This window comes from Polyergus mexicanus, unplaced genomic scaffold (genome assembly GCF_030449975.1).
Source record: "Polyergus mexicanus isolate NDT 795.1 unplaced genomic scaffold, iyPolMexi1.0 SCAF_15, whole genome shotgun sequence".
Classification (NCBI taxonomy): domain Eukaryota; kingdom Metazoa; phylum Arthropoda; class Insecta; order Hymenoptera; family Formicidae; genus Polyergus; species Polyergus mexicanus.
Window position 1 is genome coordinate 6,446,170 of NW_027223335.1, and position 23,275 is coordinate 6,469,444.

General features: G+C 31.7%; 1 protein-coding gene across 4 annotated transcripts in view; it reads left to right on the forward strand.

The window, feature by feature from the left end:
- The window catches only part of Gfrl (Glial cell line-derived neurotrophic family receptor-like), a 286,917-nt gene that overhangs the window by 151,515 nt on the left and 112,127 nt on the right, over positions 1 to 23,275 (forward strand). For all 4 annotated transcript variants that reach the window (XM_070308329.1, XM_070308330.1, XM_070308331.1 and 1 more), the window contains exons 3-4: positions 1,245 to 1,415; positions 3,306 to 3,450. In XM_070308329.1, coding sequence (XP_070164430.1) covers positions 1,245 to 1,415; positions 3,306 to 3,450 — 316 coding nt within the window. The remainder of the gene's footprint in view (positions 1 to 1,244; positions 1,416 to 3,305; positions 3,451 to 23,275) is intronic.

Genomic DNA, 23,275 nt, shown 5'->3' on the forward strand with positions numbered 1-23,275 from the left:
AATCTTAATACATTTAGATGTGCTTACTCACAATCAATCTTTATTACAATCAAAATCAACAAATCGTAAATATTTGTTTAATAATTGTGGAATGCAAGTTAAAAAATTAAGCTTTTAAAAATCAAAAGAAAATACATATAGAGAAAAAGAAAAAAACTTGGACATTTTTTTTTTAATTTTTCTACTGCAAATATTTCTTTTTTTTTTTTTTAATAAATAATAAATTTGTAAAGACAAAATTTCTTTTATTAACCAAAAAATAAATTAAGAAAATCATATGGTAAACGTTGTGTAATACTCGCATTAATGCCATCATATAGTTGCGACACGATTAATGCACGAACATGCGCCATAGCGAATAATTGTTATTGTTACATTACAACATAGCACTATATTATTGATAAATCTACTCGAGCGTTGCATAATTACTTTTGTCCAAATTTCATGATTATTTCGAATTCAACAACCATGTGCGGACATTCGACACAATCCGATGTGTCCATATTGTATTTATACATTTACCATAGCTGGACACCTTCTACACAATACGTTATTATTTATAATTATTATGCTTAAGTAATAATATGACATGTTTTCGTAAACATATCACTAAAATTTTAATATTTGATTTTTTTTTTTTTTTGTATTTATGATTGTTTCATAAATTGTTTTCATAGATTTGTTTTCGTTATATGTTAGTTTTATTTCAATATGATTATAGACACGAGACAATTTAACCAATTATTTGTACGCTCTATGATTTTGGATTGTTGCCGATGAAACTGATCGGATCAACACGAAAATGGGGAACGAAGGAGAACAGAACTTATCTATAGAGAAATTAATCACTCCGCGGAGATCTCGCTTCATCGTATTGTACAACAATCTCTCGCAAAACGAAGTCTCTCTCTCGCAAATAATGATCGTGCGAGAAAACGTTATGATATTGTGTGTTTTGCGCTTGCACATTCGCGATTTAAAATCATCCCGTGCATCTATATCAATTTAAAAGCACAAGCATATATAAGACTCTCTCGATAGATAAAAATACTCTGCGCATAAATTCTAGTATTACAACGACTTATATTTAGCGTGCTATTAGAGTCACATGAAGCTTATATGTTATGCTGTCATGCCAATTTGTGCACGATAGCCGTTATCGCGTGATAAAATTCGCACGTGTAATTTGTCATACCCGGCCGAGACATCGCTGCGTCGCTTTAATAATAATTTCGCGTTTGCAGTGGCTTGCTCGACGGTGACGGTGACTAAGTGTCAAGCGGCTCTGCGTACCCTACAGGCTTTCACTTACTTCCGACCGACGTGCCTCTGCAGGGAGCCGCATGTCGATCCGGACTGCAACAGCTTTCAGAACTTCCTGTTTGACCATCCGTGCGACTATGTAGTATGGAAAGGTAAAGATCTGCGTATCTGCGATAAATTGCAAAAGAAAAGTTAACTTTTAATTACATGCATATGTATGCATATTATTGATTTAATTTTGCGATGATAATTGAGAATGATAAATACGTTATTTCTTCTGTCAACACTTGGAATTATTTTATAATGCTTTTTTTAAACTACATAAATTCTCTATGTAAAGGCAAAAACATCGATCGCGGACAACATTATGGAAAATGCACAAGTGAAATAATCACTTATTGTCAGGCATTTTTCTTTAAAGACAAAATGAAAGGCTGATGAAATCTTTATATTACTTTGCCATCCTATATAATTTTACTTCTACAAGCTTTATTGTTTTGATTTTCCCGAGAACTCTCTCACTCGATTCACGCCGTTGAACTTTTCCAAATGATTCACAGATAATTCTTTCATGGTGCACTTTTTCTGCTCGTTCTATCTCTTCGTCTCTGTATCTTTTCTATTTTTTGCATTTCCAATTCCTATCCTTCATTCTAGAAAAAATCATTATCTTCGAGAAAGCTCTTTATAGACAGATATTTTCAGACATCGAAACGTAAATTTTAGATTCACCGTACGGATCAACAATTTTATATTTACGCGTCTTAACGGTTTTAGTTATATATTTTCTGATTTAAACTATACCCATTTTCTATTTTTAATTTAATATTGATACGGCGTAAAATTATTGACACAGTAAGCACGTTCTCTTATTTAAAGTTAGTACATTTAATTAAATGTTATATTTTTGTTAATTTATATTATTGGCTAATGCCAATAATATATTTAACAGTTAAATCAGTTAGAACAGAAACTAAAATACATTTTCTTATCCAGCTTATATAGAAATTAGTTACGTAGATCGACGACTAACTATAACTCGGCTAAACTACGGCAAAGAGGGGTGAATATAATTCGACGAGGTAATAAGTTGCGCAATTAGGCCACTCCGGATCGCGGCTTAATTACATTTATCCAAAAGCCGGTCATACGGGAACGGATAATGGGAACCCCGCAGCGTAACCGGCTCCGGCTACGAAACCAGGAAGCTTCGGCACTTAATGAGATTAAATTCACTCTCGAAAAAGGAAGCGGAAGCGGGAAGGCTGCAAAAAAATTCGGCCCCCGAACCGCAAGCTAAATTACATATATATATATATATATATATATATATATATATATATATATACGTATATATGTATGTTATGTGTCAAGTAATACAGATCAAGAGGTAGATTACTAAACTTTACATACTTCATAGTTTGCAATTCCAAAAAATTTTAAGAAAGTCAAAACAATTTCATACACAAGCATGACTCTTTCTATAAAAGTTTGTAAAAATTTGAACAAACTTCGTTATATGTTCCTAGAGACGGAAAAGTGCAGCTTTCTCGAATTTTCTTTAGTTTTGTAGAGTGTATATATTACTAGGTTGCATATATTTCTTTAGGTAAAATTAAAAATTTCAGATACGTGAGAACTAGCTAGATATTTTTCTACAGAGATTTTTTGATTTTTGATAAGATAAGTGAAGCAAGATAAGAGAATGGTCGGTCAACAGCCTATTTCTTTACTTCTTTGACAAACAATGGGTGGGCTTAGTGCGAAAGGGAAGCGCGACCGTATTTGAAAACAAAAACGTGCATTGACAATGAGTCGCGAACGTAGATAGATAAATGATCTTGACTATGAGAATAATCATTGCTTTGTTAAAATCCATAAACTTTAATTTGCTCATTGAAATGGATGTTTTCTATGTCAAGCTTTAATTTTATTTATTATCATTTTGATTTATTTCTTATTGATTTATTTAATATCAATCTTTGACAAACGTATCTAAAGGAATTGTTTGTTTAATTATTCGTATGTAAATGTATTTACAGACAAGGATCCATATCCAGTGGATGCATTGCCAACGTGCAATCACGCGCTCAACGTTTGTCAACGTGGAAAGTCTTGCAATCAGATTTACAAAGATTTCAAAACCAACTGCAAAATTCAAGAGAGCCAGTGTAAAATGGAAAATCGGTAAGTGAGCCAACCAGTTTGTTTATATTTGTTTTTCATTTATTAATCCAATGTTATTGGATTATGTTGCGATGTTTGTTTCTTGCACCACAACATTGCGGAGATAGAGTAAAAACTGCATACGTTTGACTGAATATAATAAAAAAATTAAATTTTGTATTACTGTAATAAAACGGCGTGAGTGTTTACTTTGAAATGGAGAGAATATATAGGGGAAGATTTAATTGAGAATCTCGATTCTACGAGGATCATAAATTAATTTATTTTCTTTTATTTATTTTACCGTTATGCATTAACGTACGTATTAGTATAATAACTCGGTGATATCATATATTTATATATATTTAGTATAAAATTGTATACATTACAAACAAATATAAATGGAATATTTCATTTTATGCGGCTCTAACAAAATGATATGAGAAATTGTCATGTTGCGAGAGAGTTGAATTTTTATGATTACGCGACAAATTTACAATGTAAATATAAAACGTGATGAAACTTTATTACATTAAAAATTAGCTTTGCGCTATAACAAATAAAAATTTAACATTATTTAGAAAAAGGGATTGGCATCAGTTCTAAAATAAACAAAATGTGATTAATATTAGTAGAGATTTAAGAATTATCATCTCTTCGTGCATTTCTAAAATTTGCTTTAACTAAATTAAGTTAGCACTTTGCGTCGCTAAAAATTAATGGAATCAGTGGAAACAATGATAAATAATTTGAAAAATTTCGGCCATTTCGGAGAAGTATTCGCGAAGACAAACAATACGACGATGGACGCGCGGTTAATTAATTGTTTGCATGCAATTAACTCGTAGAAACAAAGTGGGATTGTCGCGCTACATAATAGCATCGACAGTAAATTATGTTTCCCAGCGTAGTTTTAAAAGTTGCGCATCTCGCACCACTCTGCTATCTCGTTTTATCTCGCTGCGGAATTTTCGCGGCCACTTTGTCCCGATCCCATTAAACCTCGAGATACGAGCCCCTCTAGTCTAGTATCGTAACTCCGCCAAGTTAACGTTGAGGCCGGAGCTTGCGAACTTTCGAGATCAGCGATGTATTAGACAATGAGCTGTGTGATCCATAAACGAGGCATAGACGATAATTTATCGGATCGTCACATTTCTGGATAATGCAAAAATTTTATATCGGTAAGTTTTCTTTTATCGAAAGGATCTCGGCACAAGATGTCGAATAATTTTAATCTTATTACAGTTTCATAAACTTGTCAAAGGAAAATTTATTTTTCTTCTTAAAGAGAAAATTTGAGATACGATGGGATTGAAATTAAGGGAAGGAACTTTTGACATTAAAAATTTTCAACAAATTGTATTTCGAGAATATGCATATATAGAGGAGAAAAAAAGAAATTTAGTTTTATACTATTATATGTTTATAGATATATGTATGTATATAAATTTTTTTTTCTACATGTAAACTTGATTTTGCGAGATTTGAATTTTCAGAATAGTACAATATAGAGAGGAGAAAATTTGTGACAAATACTTTGAGAGTGCGCGATAATACAATATAAGCAATATATCTGATTTTGATGAACAACAATCAATTTTATCAATTTTATCAAATGCACACGCGTACGCACTTTTAATTATGGGCGTTCTCCGACTATTAGCTAAAGGTTTACGAGCAAACTTTTCGCGACGCGGAATGACCTCTGATATTTCTTATGATTTTTATTTTCTTTTAATGCCGATATCTGCGAAATTTCTTCTACTACAGAAAAATCTACTTCTTAATTTATCTGAAATTTCAAATGGAATAGATTATTAGGACTTTATTATACATTTTTAAATAAAGTGCGCGTATAAAAGGATTGATTTCTTTAATTCCACCTAATTAGAAACTAAAATTAACCGCGTATCAAATCTTTGATTCTCGAGAGCAATTGTGTATTCATGGATGTACTCGTCTTTGCGAAATGTCAATAAACTAATTGTCGTTAAAGCAGCATGTGCAAATTAGCTCATTAATCGCACAAAGAGGCGACACGAGCGTCGCTGGCGCTAAAATTACCGGATTGAAAGTATCGTGGGAAAACGCCGGACTACGTTTCTGCAAATAATCGGCGAGCGCGCTGCAACTGCAATCGCATGCAACGCCACATAATTTCCTTCGTGGAAATGAATTAGCTCGCTGTACTGTCACTTTGTTCTCTTCACTTTGCGATTCTTGAAGTGAACGAAAAAGAAATGTATATGGGTCAATTCAATCGATTTATTTTTGTGAAACTGCTAAAATAGCAGTATTCTGATAAATTAATGTAAATTGATAGAAATTAGAATAGCGTGTCACATTTATTTCTTTATAAATAATCATTTCCACATTTTGATAAAGAGGAAAATATTTCTGGTGTATTTCTCTTATTGCATTTTAACATTGATAATGGATATGACTGTTTGATCCTTAATTCGTATTTTGATTTATACGTTAATGTAAATATATAAAATAAGCGTTTAAATGCGATAAGAATATAATATGAGAATATAAAATTATTTTGTATAGAAATTATAAAATAATATTTTAAATGAGTTATGAGAAGAGTAAAACGTGCGAGTAATATTTCATGAGAGCTGAATAATACATGAAATCAACGTTACATGATATAATTATGGCTTATTATTATATAAATAATTATTTATTATCTATAGTGTATACAATATTGTCAAAAATCACGATTTATTGAATTCAATATCAATCTTCCTACATAAAGAAATTTAATTGATATTTCCTTTTATGTTTTATTTTTTAATATCCAATACAATTGTAGACATATTAAAATGTTAAAACAGAAATTATTTAAGATATTAAAATAAGTAATATTATTTAATTTTATTTTAAATAAATTTTTCAATATACCATATATGTAATTATTATAAAAAAGTATTTTTTCTTATTTAATTTCTATTATCTATGATTAAAGAAAAATGTACCTCTTTTCAAGAACTTTTTACACGTACAGTATATTCGCAGGTATAACTAAAACTGTACATCATATGTAATTATTTCAGGCAAGATTACCTCGCTCATATTCCTTATCTCAAGGATTACTCGTTTCTTCTTACTGCGAGATGAAATCTAACTCTAAGCCAACTGCGGTTTTTACGGTAAACATTAATTAAATTAACAGGATCATTAATCGTAACGTCTCGAGTTGCTCGAGAATACCGCATCTCCGTAAATTCGTGTGAACTGCTCGAAGGACGATTTTGCGGCGAACTCTCGTGTCTTTATGACACGATTAGACGAGTGCAAGAAAAGCACATCACGTATAGACACTACATCTTTACTGTTTAATTATAACATTAACTTTTATATCCATTCCTTATAATGTAATTAATTGTATCTGTATTAATCGAATCGTAGATTCACAGTAAAAATAATAATGAGAATAGTTATGGAGATTATAAAGTGCATCGAACTAACAAATATCGATGATAGTTTTGAATAGCGACGCTATAAAATAATATCGTACTTTTCGCGAGTCGCGTCACGAATATGGTTCTGCAAAATTCCGAAGAAGTCTCCGTAAAGTTCTCTTAAGGTCTCGTTTTCTTACGTTCTCTCCTGTGCGCGATAGTGCTCTCCTTATCCGTAATAACATTGAAATTCAATCCGTCGTTCTTCCTGATAAAAGTAAACCTCGCCGGTGAAGTTTCTCGATCATCGGTCTTTATCCTTGTTCCCATTTTCCTTTAATCTGCGATATCGAGATCGAGCAAGATGGTGGATCCATGAAACTGTTATCGCCTCTACAATTTTCAGAGAGATCAGCCGGTCATTCAATCCTGTCACGCGAGCATTAATAATTAAACAGGCGGGATCAAATAACTATTGCTAGCTTCTTCAACGCCGGAAATAATATATAATAATCTGCGAATAATTACATTGAAGCAACATCGCGAGAGAAAGAGATCGTATCAAGTATGTAATAAATATGTAACAAAATGTAATAATTATTTGCTTTTACTCTTTAACTAATACATATAATTTATTTTTCTTAGCGCACTTCTCTTATTAAATATTATTCGTAATGCAATAAATAGATTTCTCATTTGTAATATAAACTGGCTCTACTTTATAAGATTAAAGAAATACTCTGTCCTCTTTCAATACCTAATCAAATTAATTCATCAAAAAATTCATACTTCTTCTCTCATCAATTTTTTATTGCCTTCCACGATATTCTTGTCATCGTCGGTGACATAATACCGAGGATCTTCGAAATCATGGAAGGAATAAGTTAAAAAAAAAAAAGAAAAGAGAGAAGATGCTCTACCCTCTTGCCTTCTTATTGCATTCGGCGGCTCAATTAGTAGAATTGAGAATTTGTCGATCGGTGGAGAATGTAACAAGTTCGATATCGAAACGCCGACCTTCTTTAGACGTGGAAAATCCTTTCACTCTCCTCTCTTTTTCTAGCGTGTCAATAAGATTCTATTTTATTTCTGTCGGTGACGTCGCGAGAGTTTCTTTCGAAAAAACGTCGCAAGCTCGTCGTTGAAGAAAATGAACTTTGCGAACGATGCGATTAATTATCGTAACAACAATTACAAATACAGCATATCTTGAAAATATCGCATTATTATACAACTGATTATTTTTCGTAAATATTCATATATTATTGTAAAGAAGAGTTAATTAAAAGTTTTTTTCATTATTTTTATTATCTAGAAATACTACAAAATAAAATAAGTATAAAAATAAATTCTATTAAGAATTAATTATGAAACAGCATTCTGTTTCTGTTCAGTGTTTAATTTGTTAAAATCTGCATTTTTTAATTTATCTGATTGGCTAAATTCTAATGCGATTTTTAATTCATCTATATTTTAAATATTTTATCGATAATTAAACACACACATACTGCCAATTACGCTTCTCAATTTAAATTGTAAAGAATACATTAGATTTAAGATAACTATTATTAAAAATGAAAAAAGAATAAAAACTAAAAGAAATATTCTTTAGATTAGAAAATGTGTTCTTTATTACAGCTCAGATTAATTTTATTAAATGCGTTAAAATTATTTTATTTTAATTTATTAAATAACTGATCGTAAATTAATTATAATTATTTGTGTGTGTTTTGTAACAATAATCTAGCGATCCGACTATTGAAATCAAAATTTGAGATTACAAACATTGGATTATTCGAAATTATTAGAAATTCTGTATATCCCATTGTCCGCGTATTAGCATTTAGAATATCATGCTATACGTATGTTACTCATACGCTACACAGTCGGCACTTTGTACTAAAACATGATCTGTATTAAATTTGATATTAGCATAATATCGATAGGTATTTATATACTGTTGTTTAAAATTAAAATATGTAACGTCATATTGAACACGCAAAGAACCCACCTAAATAAAATTGTGATTATAAATCACGTACCGATAAAAAAAAAAAAAAAAACTATAACACCCCACAATTTAGCTATATTTTTCAAGAAAATTTCATTACTTGAAAATTACATTATTCTTTATTGTATATTTTTTCATTATTGATATAAAATTTTACGTAAGGCGATAATTTTAATTAAAATTGCAAGTTTTATATCTCGTTTGAAATCTTGTCCAATTCATAAATAAAACATCCATCTTTCTTTTGTATTATTAATATAGTTTTTTCTATCTAAATTTTTTATTATAATATTAAATTTATCTCTTTAATGTTCGTCGAGTTATCATTAATATCGCGCAGTAGAAATTGAATAGACGTGACCGCGAACACATTTGAAAACGACGACGTCGTAGTAAATCACTCGTGTAATCGGAATCGAGAAATATCTTCGTAAGAAGAACCGAGCGAAATGACGCTCGCGTTACAGATTAGCGAAATTGATATTAATTAGGACGATGAGTTGAGTAAAGGATAGAAAGTCCACCTTACTATGTAAGGGGAAAGGGATTGAGAAGTCGGAGTCACTATCGTGTGGCTTAACTACCCACTTACATGTTGCTGGAAACTTTGGATCCCGCGGGCGTGCGGATTTTCTACTGTATCATTCTCTCTCTCTCTCTCTCTCTCTCCTTCTCTTCTCCTTCCTCCATCGCATCCAGTACAAGTATCGTTAGAGGGTGCAGCGAGGATGCTACGAGGGCCGGAAGAATGAGGATCCTTAAGCAGGGAGGAAATTGTCTTTCCTTCTCGAGGGGCGGAAATTTTCTTGCCGACCTGCGTCGAGTTTCTTGCGTGAGCGAGACGTAGCGATGATGAAGGAGGAGAGAAATCGTCGGATGCATCGCCGGATGCGTTGTACGGGGGTTATGTCGGGGATTAATCTCGGGTTAATAATTAAAACGAAAGAGCTTGTGTGCAAGAACGAGGGATGATAATCCGCAAGAAAAATACTTTCTTCATCTAAAGTTAAAAATTAATGTAATTTTATTCTGTCACAAACTATATTATGTTCTGCGATTTATAATATATCATATATGTATAATTTTATTTTATTGTGAATAAAAAAACAGAAAGAATCTGCTGAGATCTTTTTGAGGGTTCAAAACATAGTCTCTCGCAAGTATTGTTGCGAAATATGTTGCGTCATTCGTTGGAGGCCGATTGGCTCGACAGTGCAGAATTTCCTCTCGCCACTGACGATTTATTCATTTATCAAGGGGCAATACACCATCTTTCTCCCCGACGAGTGAATCGTCTCGAAGACGAGGGCAGAGAGAGTGTGCTTTCTAAAAAGCTGCCGCTTTTCCGCTCTTTTCGGCTGTCTTGACGAAGACAAACCTTTCTCGACGGCGCGTTTCGCCATCCGCGACGTCGTAGTAAAAGAATATCCACTCGCGCACGCACACACTTACGCGTGTATTCTTGTAGCAAGAAAAGAGGAGAATATAATACACTTTTCTGGAAACAATGATCTTTCTGTCGAAAAAAATCCTTAACGTTTCCTTTATTAAATGATGATCAAGCTTCGTGTCCGTAAATGAGTTTCGTAATTTCATCTAAGATATCTCGACTCGAATGGATGCTCGAAATAGATTGCGGAATGAAATTGAATCGATCGTAATCGTGCCAAAGTTGTTTATATTATAATTCATAATCTTTAGATATTTTGTATATATTAATATTTTTATTCCTTCAAGTAATTTTATTTATCGACATTAAATTATGTTTGATAATAATACATAACAATAAACGCGTACAGAATATAATATACTAAACAAAGTTCTGGAACACACATATAAAATATATTTTATTACATAAAATATATCCCTCTAGATAACTCTATAAATTGTAAAACATTTTTCTTTTCATAACGTAAAGCATATTGCAAAGTAGTGACTTGTAGAGAGAAAAAAAAAAAAAAAAAAAAAAAAAACAGAATCTGAGAAGAAACAGGTTTAAATAAAAATCATTTGTAAATTTCAAAGTTTTAATTTTCAATTTGTTAGAACCCTCCTTTTATTTGGTTCGTTGACTAGTTGATTAACTTTTTAAAATAAATGATTTTCTAAAAATTGTTTTGTCTATTTATTATTCTAATATATCTGATGTTATCTTATTTTATTTGTATCGGCATTAAAAAATCGTAACGATAATTTGCCATATAGAATACGCATAGTAACAAAAAATTATTATTAATTAAAATGAGATGAGATTAAATTGAAATGAAGAGTGGATAAAATAAATACATGAGAAAAGATCGCTATATTAATTTACATGACATCGAATAATAATTATTACGGTTTTAAATAAGCATTATAAGTAGGGACTGTTAAAAAAGTTATTATATCTCGTAATTACATTCGGGCAAATTAGATTCGTGAATTTCGTCATATCGGCGCGGCGAACGAACGGACGTAAGCGTGACAGAACGCATCTCTCGTCGAAAATATTTATGACGCGAAATGGCCAAACTGTGTAGCGCGTTAATTAGGGTTGCCACGGAATTCTCAAAGGATCGGAAAGCGAAGATAATTACGGACGTGTCGGCGAGACTGTCGGTCCCTGACGAAGGAACTGACGTCCGAAACGAATGGATTGCATCGATCGGTACATCACATTGGCGTCGTCGTGTCGATCTCTCAAATACGCGAAGCCATATGACGAATTATTCGCGAAAATTAATGAGCAAGCCGAGATAAAACGAAAATTATTCGGAATGGAAGTTATTAAACAATTTTGATGTATTTAACTCAATTGATGCAGTTTATTCTATAAAACGCGTCAATATCTTTTACTAAATAGATTTAATACTTTTTTTCTCTTTCAGATAAATTGTATTCTTTTAAAATTTATTATAAATTTTTCATTTTATCTGCACAAATCTATTCCATGTTGCTGTTATAGTTTTATTTATTTTTTTATAATATATAATAATATGTATACGATGTATTGTATGTCATGTAATGTTAAAAAGTAATTTATATTAAAAAATATTTTTCTTTCGTATAACACGATAATTACATTTTGTTATGTCAAAGATAATCTTACCCCACGAATAATTAAAAAAAAAAAAAAAAAAGAATCCTTTTTGTCTATTTTTCTTTAATAATCGTATAATCATTTAAAATAGACGTATACATACATATGTCCATTTTCGCAAGCGAAAACAGAAAATTATTAATTTCTCCAGCACCTTTACACGGACGAAACCACAGCAACGTGGTTGCAATATTAAATAATTCTTATAGAGATTCCGTGACAGAATGAAAGTCAGACAAATGTAACGAGCATTCTCTCATCATCGCCGTAACCGGTTGCGATCGATACCGCAAAAGTTCGTCTCGCACCCCGCTCAATTTAAATTAAATGTCAACAGCCTTCTCCGAGTTCCAACTTTACTCGATCAGCAAGTCGTCGCGTGCGTTTGTTCTTCATCGAGGGACATGCAACTTGGCCGATCTCGGCTACGCAAACTCGTTTTATTTTCTTCCCTATTCGTTAATTAAAAATTCTTCGCCTTCTTTCCCATGCTCACGGCGAGGCCGATGAACGAAATGACAATTTCTATGACAATTAGTTTTTCGTGGTTTTTAATTTCTTAATGCCGTCTGTGAGAGAATGAGAATGTAAGATTTTCAGTGAGAAGTAAAGTAAGTACATAGATAAGTACACAAACTAGGATAATGCTTAGATTTTTTTTCTTACAAGGAAGTAGCAGTTGAAAGATATATTACAATTTTTTCTATAAAATAAAAACGCAATACATAATTATTTTGTAATTTAAAAATATTTATCCTAAAATTCATTAAAATTTGCAATTTATAAATTATTTATATTATATTATTTAAAACATTACTTAGAATTAATATAGAATCGTTAATTAAATCAATTAGAGTATAAAATTAAACTGTTAATAAACTTTATACATCTACATGTATTTATATTTAGGTAAAAAAGGAAGTAACATTAATTATAACATTTATTTTTCAGATAAGATTATGGGATATTGTAAAATGTAAAAATTGATCAAAATAAAAAAATTTGTTTGATCAGTTTCCGACTTGTCAATTGCAGTTCTACCCCTGCAACTCTCTCGAGTCACTTTAAAAATAAACCTATACACGCGCAAAGAATTCAAAGAAACACTTGTATGTCCATCAAATTTTTATTTATCTTTTCATCTCGAATTTTTTTTTATACCATCGTTCTCGCTTTGAGGAATTTGGAGGCAAAAATATACCCCATCCCCAAAATATCGTCGCTCCTACTAGGCCGTTCTCGTCGATCCCCGCGGGAAAACGTAGCTTTGAAAAAATTACTTTGATCCGCGGCAAGGCCTTTTACGCGCAGAATCTCTCGCTTACACTATCTCTCCTATCTCATGATAGAGAAAATGCGAAGGGAGTAGATGGCAGGTGGATTGCACCGGCAATTTCACACCGGAGAAACGAGACGAAGACGGCACGATGGGCTTTACCACCTGAGGGTCGAGGCGCTGTCTCCATCTCATTTCCGGCCAAGATCGAACGTCGTTAATCGTTTATCGAGTACCACGATGGGATTTTTTTACTCGATACAGAATCGAACGATTCCGGAAATAACAAACGTTAGTATAAAATTTAAAATAGTGACATTTTATTACGGTCTTAAATTAGTTGTGTGATTTTATGCGATTTAACAGTAAATGCAATCGAGATCACCGACTATTAACTTAATAAACTTTAATTTTTGTGCAACCGCTTTACAATTTTGCGATAGCTTAAAGATTTTTAATTTTTAATATTTAAAATTTACATTGTTTATGTTTGATTTATTTGATACAATGTATGCAACATACGTAACCGTGATGAAAATTTAAAGTCGACATTATGATCTCCTCGGAGATCGCGCTAGCACCGCCGTCTTGGCGTATCAAGAGAGAAATAATTTCATTATTATAAGTGGTCTGGGATTTTCAAAGCTACGTGCTAAATGCATGCGCACACACACACACATATATATATATATATATGGATCTTGAGTTACCGAAGTGCATTAGCGTTTACGGCTTAGCAAGTCCGGACAGAATTTCAAAGTATCGAACACGAAGGAATTCTCTTTAGTCGAAACGTCGATTTTCTTCTATCTTTAATTAATCGAAACTATTTTAGGATAATTAAACATTAATTAAGTAAAGATTGTCGAGGTAACGAGGTCTTTTTTGGCGCCTCAACAGTAATGTCATATTCAATAGTCTATCTATTTTTCACTGCAGAGTTTTCGTATACATTTTGTTTATCTAAATTCAAATTATGCTTATAAAGTATAACTTAAGCTTCTTTCTTTCTCTTCAGCTTAATTTAAAATTAAGTTTTTTGCATAAAGCTAACTTTAAATTTTTATTGCGAGAAAGTTAAATATAAAATATGTTTCATAAAAATTGCAAACTTGACGAAATATTTCTCGCAATAAATATATCTCTCTTTTGAGCAATACATAACTTATTTAGGTTAAAACTTTACGCTTCGACGGAGCATTTCGTCAATTACATAACGCGAATTTCACAATCGCCTTTCCAAATCCTCCCCCGGAAAAAAAAAAAAAATAAATAAATCAATACAAAATTTATCGACAAGCCGCCGCTAAATCCCGCCGCTTTTATTTCCCTGTCGTGAGGCGGCTGCATCCGACGAAGATTTAGCCTATTCGACGCCTGAGGATTGTTCGCGAAACGGGAGAGAGAGGTTGCGAGATTTCTTCCCCCTTTCTTCGGCTATTTCCGAGCGGGATCACCGAACACTGATCGTCGATTGTTTGAATCGGCTTTAGCCACCCTTCCTCTCTCCCGTGTGCATCTTCTCGATGCACTCGCTCTTCTCTCTTTTCCGCTCCGTGCCACGATTCGAACTGCTGTTTAGCGGAGATACGAGCTTCCGGAATCTTCTCGGAAAGCATGAGAAAAGCCGGGCGAAACTGGATTTCCATATGTAGAGAGAGAGAGAGACTTCGATACGTTTCCGAGGCGGAGTTTATTGAAATCCGCGCTTACGCTTGTAGTGCGAACGGAACGTCTCCCAGAAGGGGAACTCTTCGGGCTCCTCGGGGACATATATCCAGTCACTGCATTTTTTGAGAGGGGACTGTATTCTTAGCTTTTATCTTTAAAACGGTTATGGGGGAAGAAGCAATTATTTATATATATATATATATATTTATACTTTTGGTGGATTAGAATATTTTTTTAGAAATATTCGCGAACGAAAAGTTATAATTTTTATTATTAATAAGTTATAATTTTTATGTTATTTCTTAATATGTATCTCTAAAGAAATTTTACTTCTTTATTTACTTCTTTATTTTACAATAAAGTATACATTAAGATTGGAGTATGCTGTGCTGTTTTTCAGACGCTAACATCAACAGTATCGATAGACGGTGATGGTAAATTAAATTCTAGCACCGGCAAAGCGCAATATGCATTATGCTTCTTTTAATCTGTACTTTCATGGCAATTTTCCGTTTCTCTACGCTTCTCCATTATTCTTACCCCGCGGCCACGTTCGTTCGTCGGCGGTAACAAGAGGATGCGCCGAGCGCGTTTCATATTTATAAAAGAATTAATATTTATTCGCCCCCGGGTGGATAGCTTTTTGCTTGTTCATCTTCCGCCCGGATTGTCATTTCCACCCGGCTCTCAAGTTTACCTTGATTTTCGTTTTTGACATTGACGCGTTTCTCGCGTCACGAGAACAACTCGACGGAGGGACATGGCCTTTTTTACGCTTTTCCGATACGACTTCTTCGGAGCAGATCTTACGACATTCGTTTACTGCGCAATAAAATATACTATAGATATATATTGGATATCTTAAACAAAATGTATCGCAGATCGGTATTTCGATAAGCTTCATATTTAATAAAAATATTTATATCATGTTTATTTTAACATGATTATGCTTATTGGAATTCAATCAAATGATTACTAATTATTATATCTGAATTTTGTCGAAAGGTTTGATATGAAATAAAAAAAAAAAAAAAAAAAAGACAACTCAGATTGCGGTTAGCTTGTATATTTTCGGTCTTTTATCCGTTTGAGGTCGATCGTTTTATCGGAAATATCCGCACACGATCGTCGAGTATTCGCTCTATTTCTCAGCTCGTGACAAACACTCGTGTCGTCATAACGATCCTATGCGTAGCGTACACTTCGATAATTACGTTATCCCGCTGATTGCTTTCCAATAACACGTTTATCCGACCCGGTGCGTCCTCTGTGGTTATGAAGCGTGTCAGTTTTCGGAGGCGCGTCGCTTTGTCGCCGCTCCGGAACGCATGAATCATTTCGATGACCACACACATCCCGTTGCGCTTCTTGCTCGCCTCGTTACGCGTCGTAGTTGCCAATGCAACCGCCAATCGAGTGAATTTCTTTCGATTCCGAAACTGACGATATTTTTTTTGGCCATAATTCCGGAAAGAGCGTCAAATTTAGATTTTGCAAAAATTTAAAACATTTGACAAGAAAAAGGCGTCAGTTAAAAAGTTCAATCTTTTACCGCGAAAACATAAATAATCGTATTTTTAAAAAATTTCAACTCATCTCGATCACAATATTTTCTTCATTAAGAGATTTACTCACGGTACATATATATTATAGTATTTTATGAAAAAATAGTTTTCGTAAGCGCGAGAACCATCGTAGTTCGACTTTTTTATATGCAAATACTACGGGCTTACATTGTTAAGGGACGAAATATAGATAGAAAAGGAATAAAAGAGATGATCGAAGAAAAGGGAAGACTGAAGAAGAAAGAGGACCCTGCCGAGGCAGTGAACGGAAAGTACTTTTCGGGGCGCGAAGAGCTATAATTCTCTGGAGATGTACGTGCTAGACGGATGTTCAGATAAATACATGTATCTACGAACGACGAGAAGGAGATGGATCACTGCCAGGAGAGATACAATCTATTGCGAATAGAACGAGAAATAGAAGTATAAAGAATAACTATTCCCGCGATAATTTCGCGCAATTAAACGCATTGTTTTCGGTTCAAAAACTACAACACCGAGAGAATCGCCGAAAATAAAATACAGGCGATCACGAATCGTATAAATGTTTTTAATTAAAATACAAAAATATAAAAAAACTGTTAATATTTATGAAAATTCAAAAATGTTCAGAGTTAGTCATGCAATATGACATTTTGATATTTCATTATTTAAATATTTTAGCGATTGTTTGAAGATTATTTTACGTTAGATCAATGTTCAGTTATACAATCACTAGCACACGCTTCCTTTTTCAAGATTATATTTACTGGACTATTTAAAATTGTTGAATAAATGGATGACACATTTTAGAGCGTCGCATAAAGAGAATCGACAAGAAGGATATTCTCTCCTGTCATGTTCTCCATTTCGAGGATAACGAATTATATCATTCGAGCAATCATCACCGTATTGTAGCACGTGTTCGGAAATTAGTAGACAGGCAATTAATACCGGCGAAAAACGAGATGAAGTCGTCTAAAAAGACTAGTCGGACAATTAGCGCGAATTGCGTGTCTGATGCGAGTTTTCGCGTTAGTCGGATTATTTTAGCGTCGACGAACTCTCTTCGCTGGTTAAGCCGAATTCACGTTAGAAATTAGCACACGCCGACTGGTCGGTTACGAATAAAAGCGCTTGCGAGAAGAACGATGACAACGAGCGATTGTTTTCCGATTATTGATAAAAAGAGAGAAAAAAGAGCAAGCGTAGCACGCCTCATGTCGCTTGAATAGAATAGGATACAGGACATCCATTCGAAAGATTCGAAACAGCTGTTGTTCCAGTATGTACCCATTTGATTGTCTATTATCATAGTATCTGTTATTCTAGATGTTAATAATAATATAAAAAAATAAACATTTTTAAAAATGTTTTCCGAAAATAAAATATATAATATAGCCATTTTTTTTTTAAACCTAAAAGATTGCAAAGTAAAAGTTGTAAAAGTTTTTATAAAACTTTCTACTTTGAGAAAAGTTTATTACAGCTGAAAATTTTTATAAATATTTTATATCGCAATATCATATACATTGAAACGAAAAACGTGATATCACTGGAAAGTACAATATTTTGAGAGCTGCTATTATTGAATAATATTCAACATTTTAAATTGAACAATGCATTTTCGCAAAGTCATTTAAATTTATTCTTTATTTATTCTCCTCTTGCGATAATTTTCACCGCGATAATCAGGCGAAAGCTCTACTACTAGTTAGAAGCTGAATTAATCCGGAATTTGAATAACATCTTTTATAGGATATAATTTTCTCGCTATATATATATATATATATATATATATATATATATATATATATATATATACATTTACGTACTTTTATATAAATATCATAAAATATTTTTGCAAAATTTTTTATAAGATTAATAATTTTATATAAGATCTATCAAAATTTGTGCATGCAATGCAATGGTGGTGGTAGACGAGACAAGATCTAATATGATTGCGTGCAGGTTTTGCGAACATTGATAATCTTTCGCTGTTGCATTTATATTTCTGTAAGTTTATTAGCCTGAATAAAAATTAATACACAAATTAATACATTGTGTATTAATTTTGACAAGCTCATTTTCCTCTCTCGTTTCATTTTTAGCCAATATTGCATTTGTAATTCCACAAATTTAAAAAGCTTACAAATATGCAAATAAGTTTGATTATCTTTCTTCAACTTTCAATAAATAACAAAGATAGAACGACGCTCGATGAAGACGGATGACGTTTTCGAACGCAGCCCTGCATAAGCAAAAGAGAGTTTGAAAAACATCGACGAGAATAGCTAGATAGCCTCAAGCAGTATTAAAATGCCACTTAAACGCGATTACTCATCTCTCGTATAAGCTGGAGACAAATCTTTTCTTATATATTTTACATTTTAGTGATATTTTCTATTTTCTATTATGTATATTGAGAGAATGATTAAATAATGTGTAAAAAAAGAAAATAAATTTAATCGTCTCCTTAAACTGTATGCGTGACAAATTTGATATGCTCTCTTTGAACGTAAATTTTTAAATATATATATAGAACTTATTCTTTTCTTGAGATTTAATTATCATTGAATTAAATATTTAATATTTTTGCTACCATCATCGGTGGCATCGCGTGTAACAGATTGTTTCATGACAGCTTTTACAGCTTACATTTGCATCCATTTGGCGCATTGACGTTTTTGTTAAGCGATTAGGATATAAATCGGCGTGAAAATAAACCGTATATGATAACATTCGCCATTGGGACGATTATCAATCTGACTATCAAATTGATCTATGATACACGATAAATCGTTTAAGCATAATGACAATAATAAAGTATGGCACCTGGCTCGATTGACAATGTAATTTTATTGTAAATTTATCGGCTTTTACCAGCCACTCGTCTCTACCGGCACTAAACTTGCTCGCGCAAAATTACATTGCGGGGATGTATTTAATATTCGTATATCCGCGCGAGAGTTTCGTGATGAGCGCATCAAGTCAATTTCGCGAGTGTTCGCACGGTTGGTCGCGCAATATTCGACGCTTAAAATTAGTTGCAAAACGCGCCACAGAACGGAACGAATAATATCATTTATAAGCGCAGTCTACGTCTAAACTTTTTATTTTTCTTTTTGTGAAAAAAAAAAATAAAATAAAAGTACTATAACGTCACGACATTTCATCACTTTTTAAATTGTTTATTTTATTATGAATATACAAATAATATTATATAATATTATTATATTATATTATAATATCACAAATTATAATTTTCGACATTTACGTCGTCTAATGCGTGAGAGTATTTTCGACGTAATTCATCAAAATAATCTAAATGAAAGAAATCTCATCGTAAGTTAACAATGTAGAAAGATTCTATAGCAATCGTGTATTTCAGATCTCGCGATTTACATTAATTAGTTGTGCTACGGAAAATTCTTCTATAATATTAGGCATTCGTAGCAAGTAATAATTAAAGCGTAAACTTTATCCGTCTACCCAGGAAAAAGTTTCCTAAAGGTTAATAGATATGACCCGTAAATTGTACTGGCAATTAATTATGCTTAATTACGTTTTTATTTTATAAAGGATAAGTTTTGACCATAATAATTACGCGACATAATATTTATGAAATGAATCTTTAATAATGAATAATAATTTTTGTCACTGTAATTATCTGTAATAAATCTCGCATCCTCCTATCGTTCTATTTGCACAATTTTGATTCAATATTTTTATTTATTAAAATTCCAATATCGATTCTGCAGAAATTCTACGATTGTTAATGTGCAAACTTTAAATTACCTCGAAATTGAAATAAATGTTTAATTGGAAAAATAGAGAAGTTTTGTGAAATTGTGGACAAAAAATTTTTTTATGACAAACATGTGAGTTTTGGCATTTTGCGATAACTCTCCGCGTCTATCTCGCGAGAGGTTTGGATCGTCGCAGAACATCTGCATTCTCGCGTGTCGCGGCAAGTTAATTGGTCCGGTAGGAGCCCGCGCTTTTTTACAAACGGTTTATTCTTAAAAAGTCTTGGTGCCTACGCGGAATTTCAACGAGCTCGAACGGCTCGCACGATCGCCTTGCGCCTACAAATCGCGGACCGTGATTCATTGCGCCTTTATTTGCTCCTCTTATTTTCCGCAAAGCTCTTCTCGTCGCTTTCCAGCGCGTCGTGACTAATTACTCGATCGACGCGCCAATCTTTCAAATGCGGTCCCTTCGTACTTTTTCTCATCGTCACTTGAGAGCCGATCTTGTTTAACAAGTCCAAGAAGTCTTAGATCCTTCGTAATAATGGCTGCGATGTACAAACTGATCGGAAAGTTAAAAGCGAGAATATTTTATAGAGCACTTTCTTTTTCTTTTATATGTTATATTATATATTTCATTATAAATATATTTTATTTGTTATATTTATATAAATTTACTTTTCTAATTATTAGTTATAAAAAATATAAAAAATAATATTATAATATATATAATCTAAATTCTTTTGTTTTTTAATTTACAATAATTTACAATTTTAAAATTAATACTTTAATATATTATATATCGATGAACCTCATATTTTTTTTATAACAGAAAATTTATACTCACATACGCAAAATATTCTATTCAAAAATTGAAAAGGTGTAGAAAAATATATTTTTTAAAACTACTTATACACATATATATACATGCTTTTACATTATTCTTAACGTAGCAATTAATTGTACAAATTTTATTATAAATCAGAATTGATTAGTCGTTGCAATGTAAAAATCAATATTAATTAGCCATTGCAAATTTGTTATGCAAAAAAGAAGGAACTTGTAATAAATTCAATTTATTTTTCATCGATCGAAAACCATGAATGTTTGATTAGAAAATTATGACTGTTTATAGACTATTATAATACTGATAATGCTCAAACAAATAGGAACAATGCATAGCGATAGCCGACATAATCAGATCAATTATTATCCCATAATCAAAAGCTTGTGTCAAGCACGAATCTAATCATGCGAGTCAAATGTTACGTATCATTAACGAGATGAAGCTTGATACTCTTGTAACAATCACACTCGTTATCTATTGTTATATATATAATGCATATCATACACACACAAGAATTATATTTTATATATATAGTTTTATACGTAAATTTGTTTCAAGGCTATCATTGTTTCTTTAATTATTGACAGCAAATAATTTGATAATTGAGTTATAAATTAAAATATTAATTTAATTTTTGTTTAAATTATTTAATATTATTAATTGTAAACTTATTTAATAAAATTAGATTTATTAATAAGAATTTATTATTTATTATTAAGATCTTATTAATAATTTTTATCACACACACACAACACACACAAATTTTAATTATAGATTTATTAGAAGAACTGAAAAATAGAAAATACGTAATTACTTTTTTATGCGTAAAATATAAATTTTAACTCCTCACCTCTTACATCAATTTGATCATATAATATTTATGTTTCTGTCAATATTTTAATTTTTTTTCTTCAACAATTTGATTCTTATTAATTCTTTTCTATTGTATATTTTTACAATTTTTTTTTAGATTCTGGATATAATATATATTTTTAATTTTTATTTCTAGAATAAGTATTTTTTGAAACTCGATTTGATCCTAAAAGCGTCCCTTGGAAGACAAAAAGCTACAGCGGAAAGTCCATTTTGAGTCAATTATGTATTCAGAGATCCACTGCAATTTTTTTTCGTGTTTTCCTTACAAAACTGTTTCTCCTAATAGCTTGTTCGTTCAATTGCTTTCAGAATATAAAATAAAAAACATTTTTGTCGCATTCATTTGCATACGATATTTAATTTGCATGTTGCTGATTAATGTATTCATCGCTTCAGCCTACCAAGAGACTCCATCATGGCTGTTGGAGTGCCGTAACCATGATACAACTTGTAAATCCAAACGGCGACTAAAAGTTGTTATTATGTGCCAAAACGATATCATTAACACGAATACAGCCGGCAATTAATTGTTAGTTTATTTTCTCTATTTTTCTCTACGTCATCAAAAAGAACAAGTGCCAAAATTTCAATATATTCAACACGCAAAAAGCTGCTGTTATTTTAATGTTCTCAATACCTTAATATGTGATCGTAAATGACAGTCCCGCCAATAGTTTAATCTTTTGTTCAATATTTAACGGTTTATTTAAACATTCATTTAATAATTATTGTGATTGTTGTAAAGAGTGACTATATTGCCATTTTACTTCAATCGTGTTTTTTGTCTGAGAAATATTCACTTCAGATATATGTATAATTATCTATGATTAAATAATACTTCCATGAAATTTATATTTTACGATATAAATTAGTATGGACGTTATAATTAATATGGGATATATGTACACATATTTTATCAAACAAAAGCGAGTATATCACAAAATCAATAAGATACATCATTTTATTTTATTGAATTGATTCGATACGTTACTATTTACTCATATTTAAAATATAAATAAATAAAGCTGATTGTGACCTTTTGCTAAATTTTCATAGGATATAAAATTATAGAATATACATTATAGTATACAATTTACTTTTAAAACATGATAAAGTGAGTAAAACATATTTTATTCATAAAGAGACTAAATGTACTCTCTTTCTCATGTAAAATAAATTATGTTATGCATAAATTAAAATAATATACTATAAATTATAATATATATTGCTTTTTAATATTGCATATTTGAAGAGAGGAAATAATAATACGAATCTTTTTTTCTAGAGGATTAGAAAATTTTTTATGAAGACTCTAGATTTTTTTTTATAATGAGAAATTACGCTGCGGGAAATATCGAGTATATCTAAACGATGGAAGGG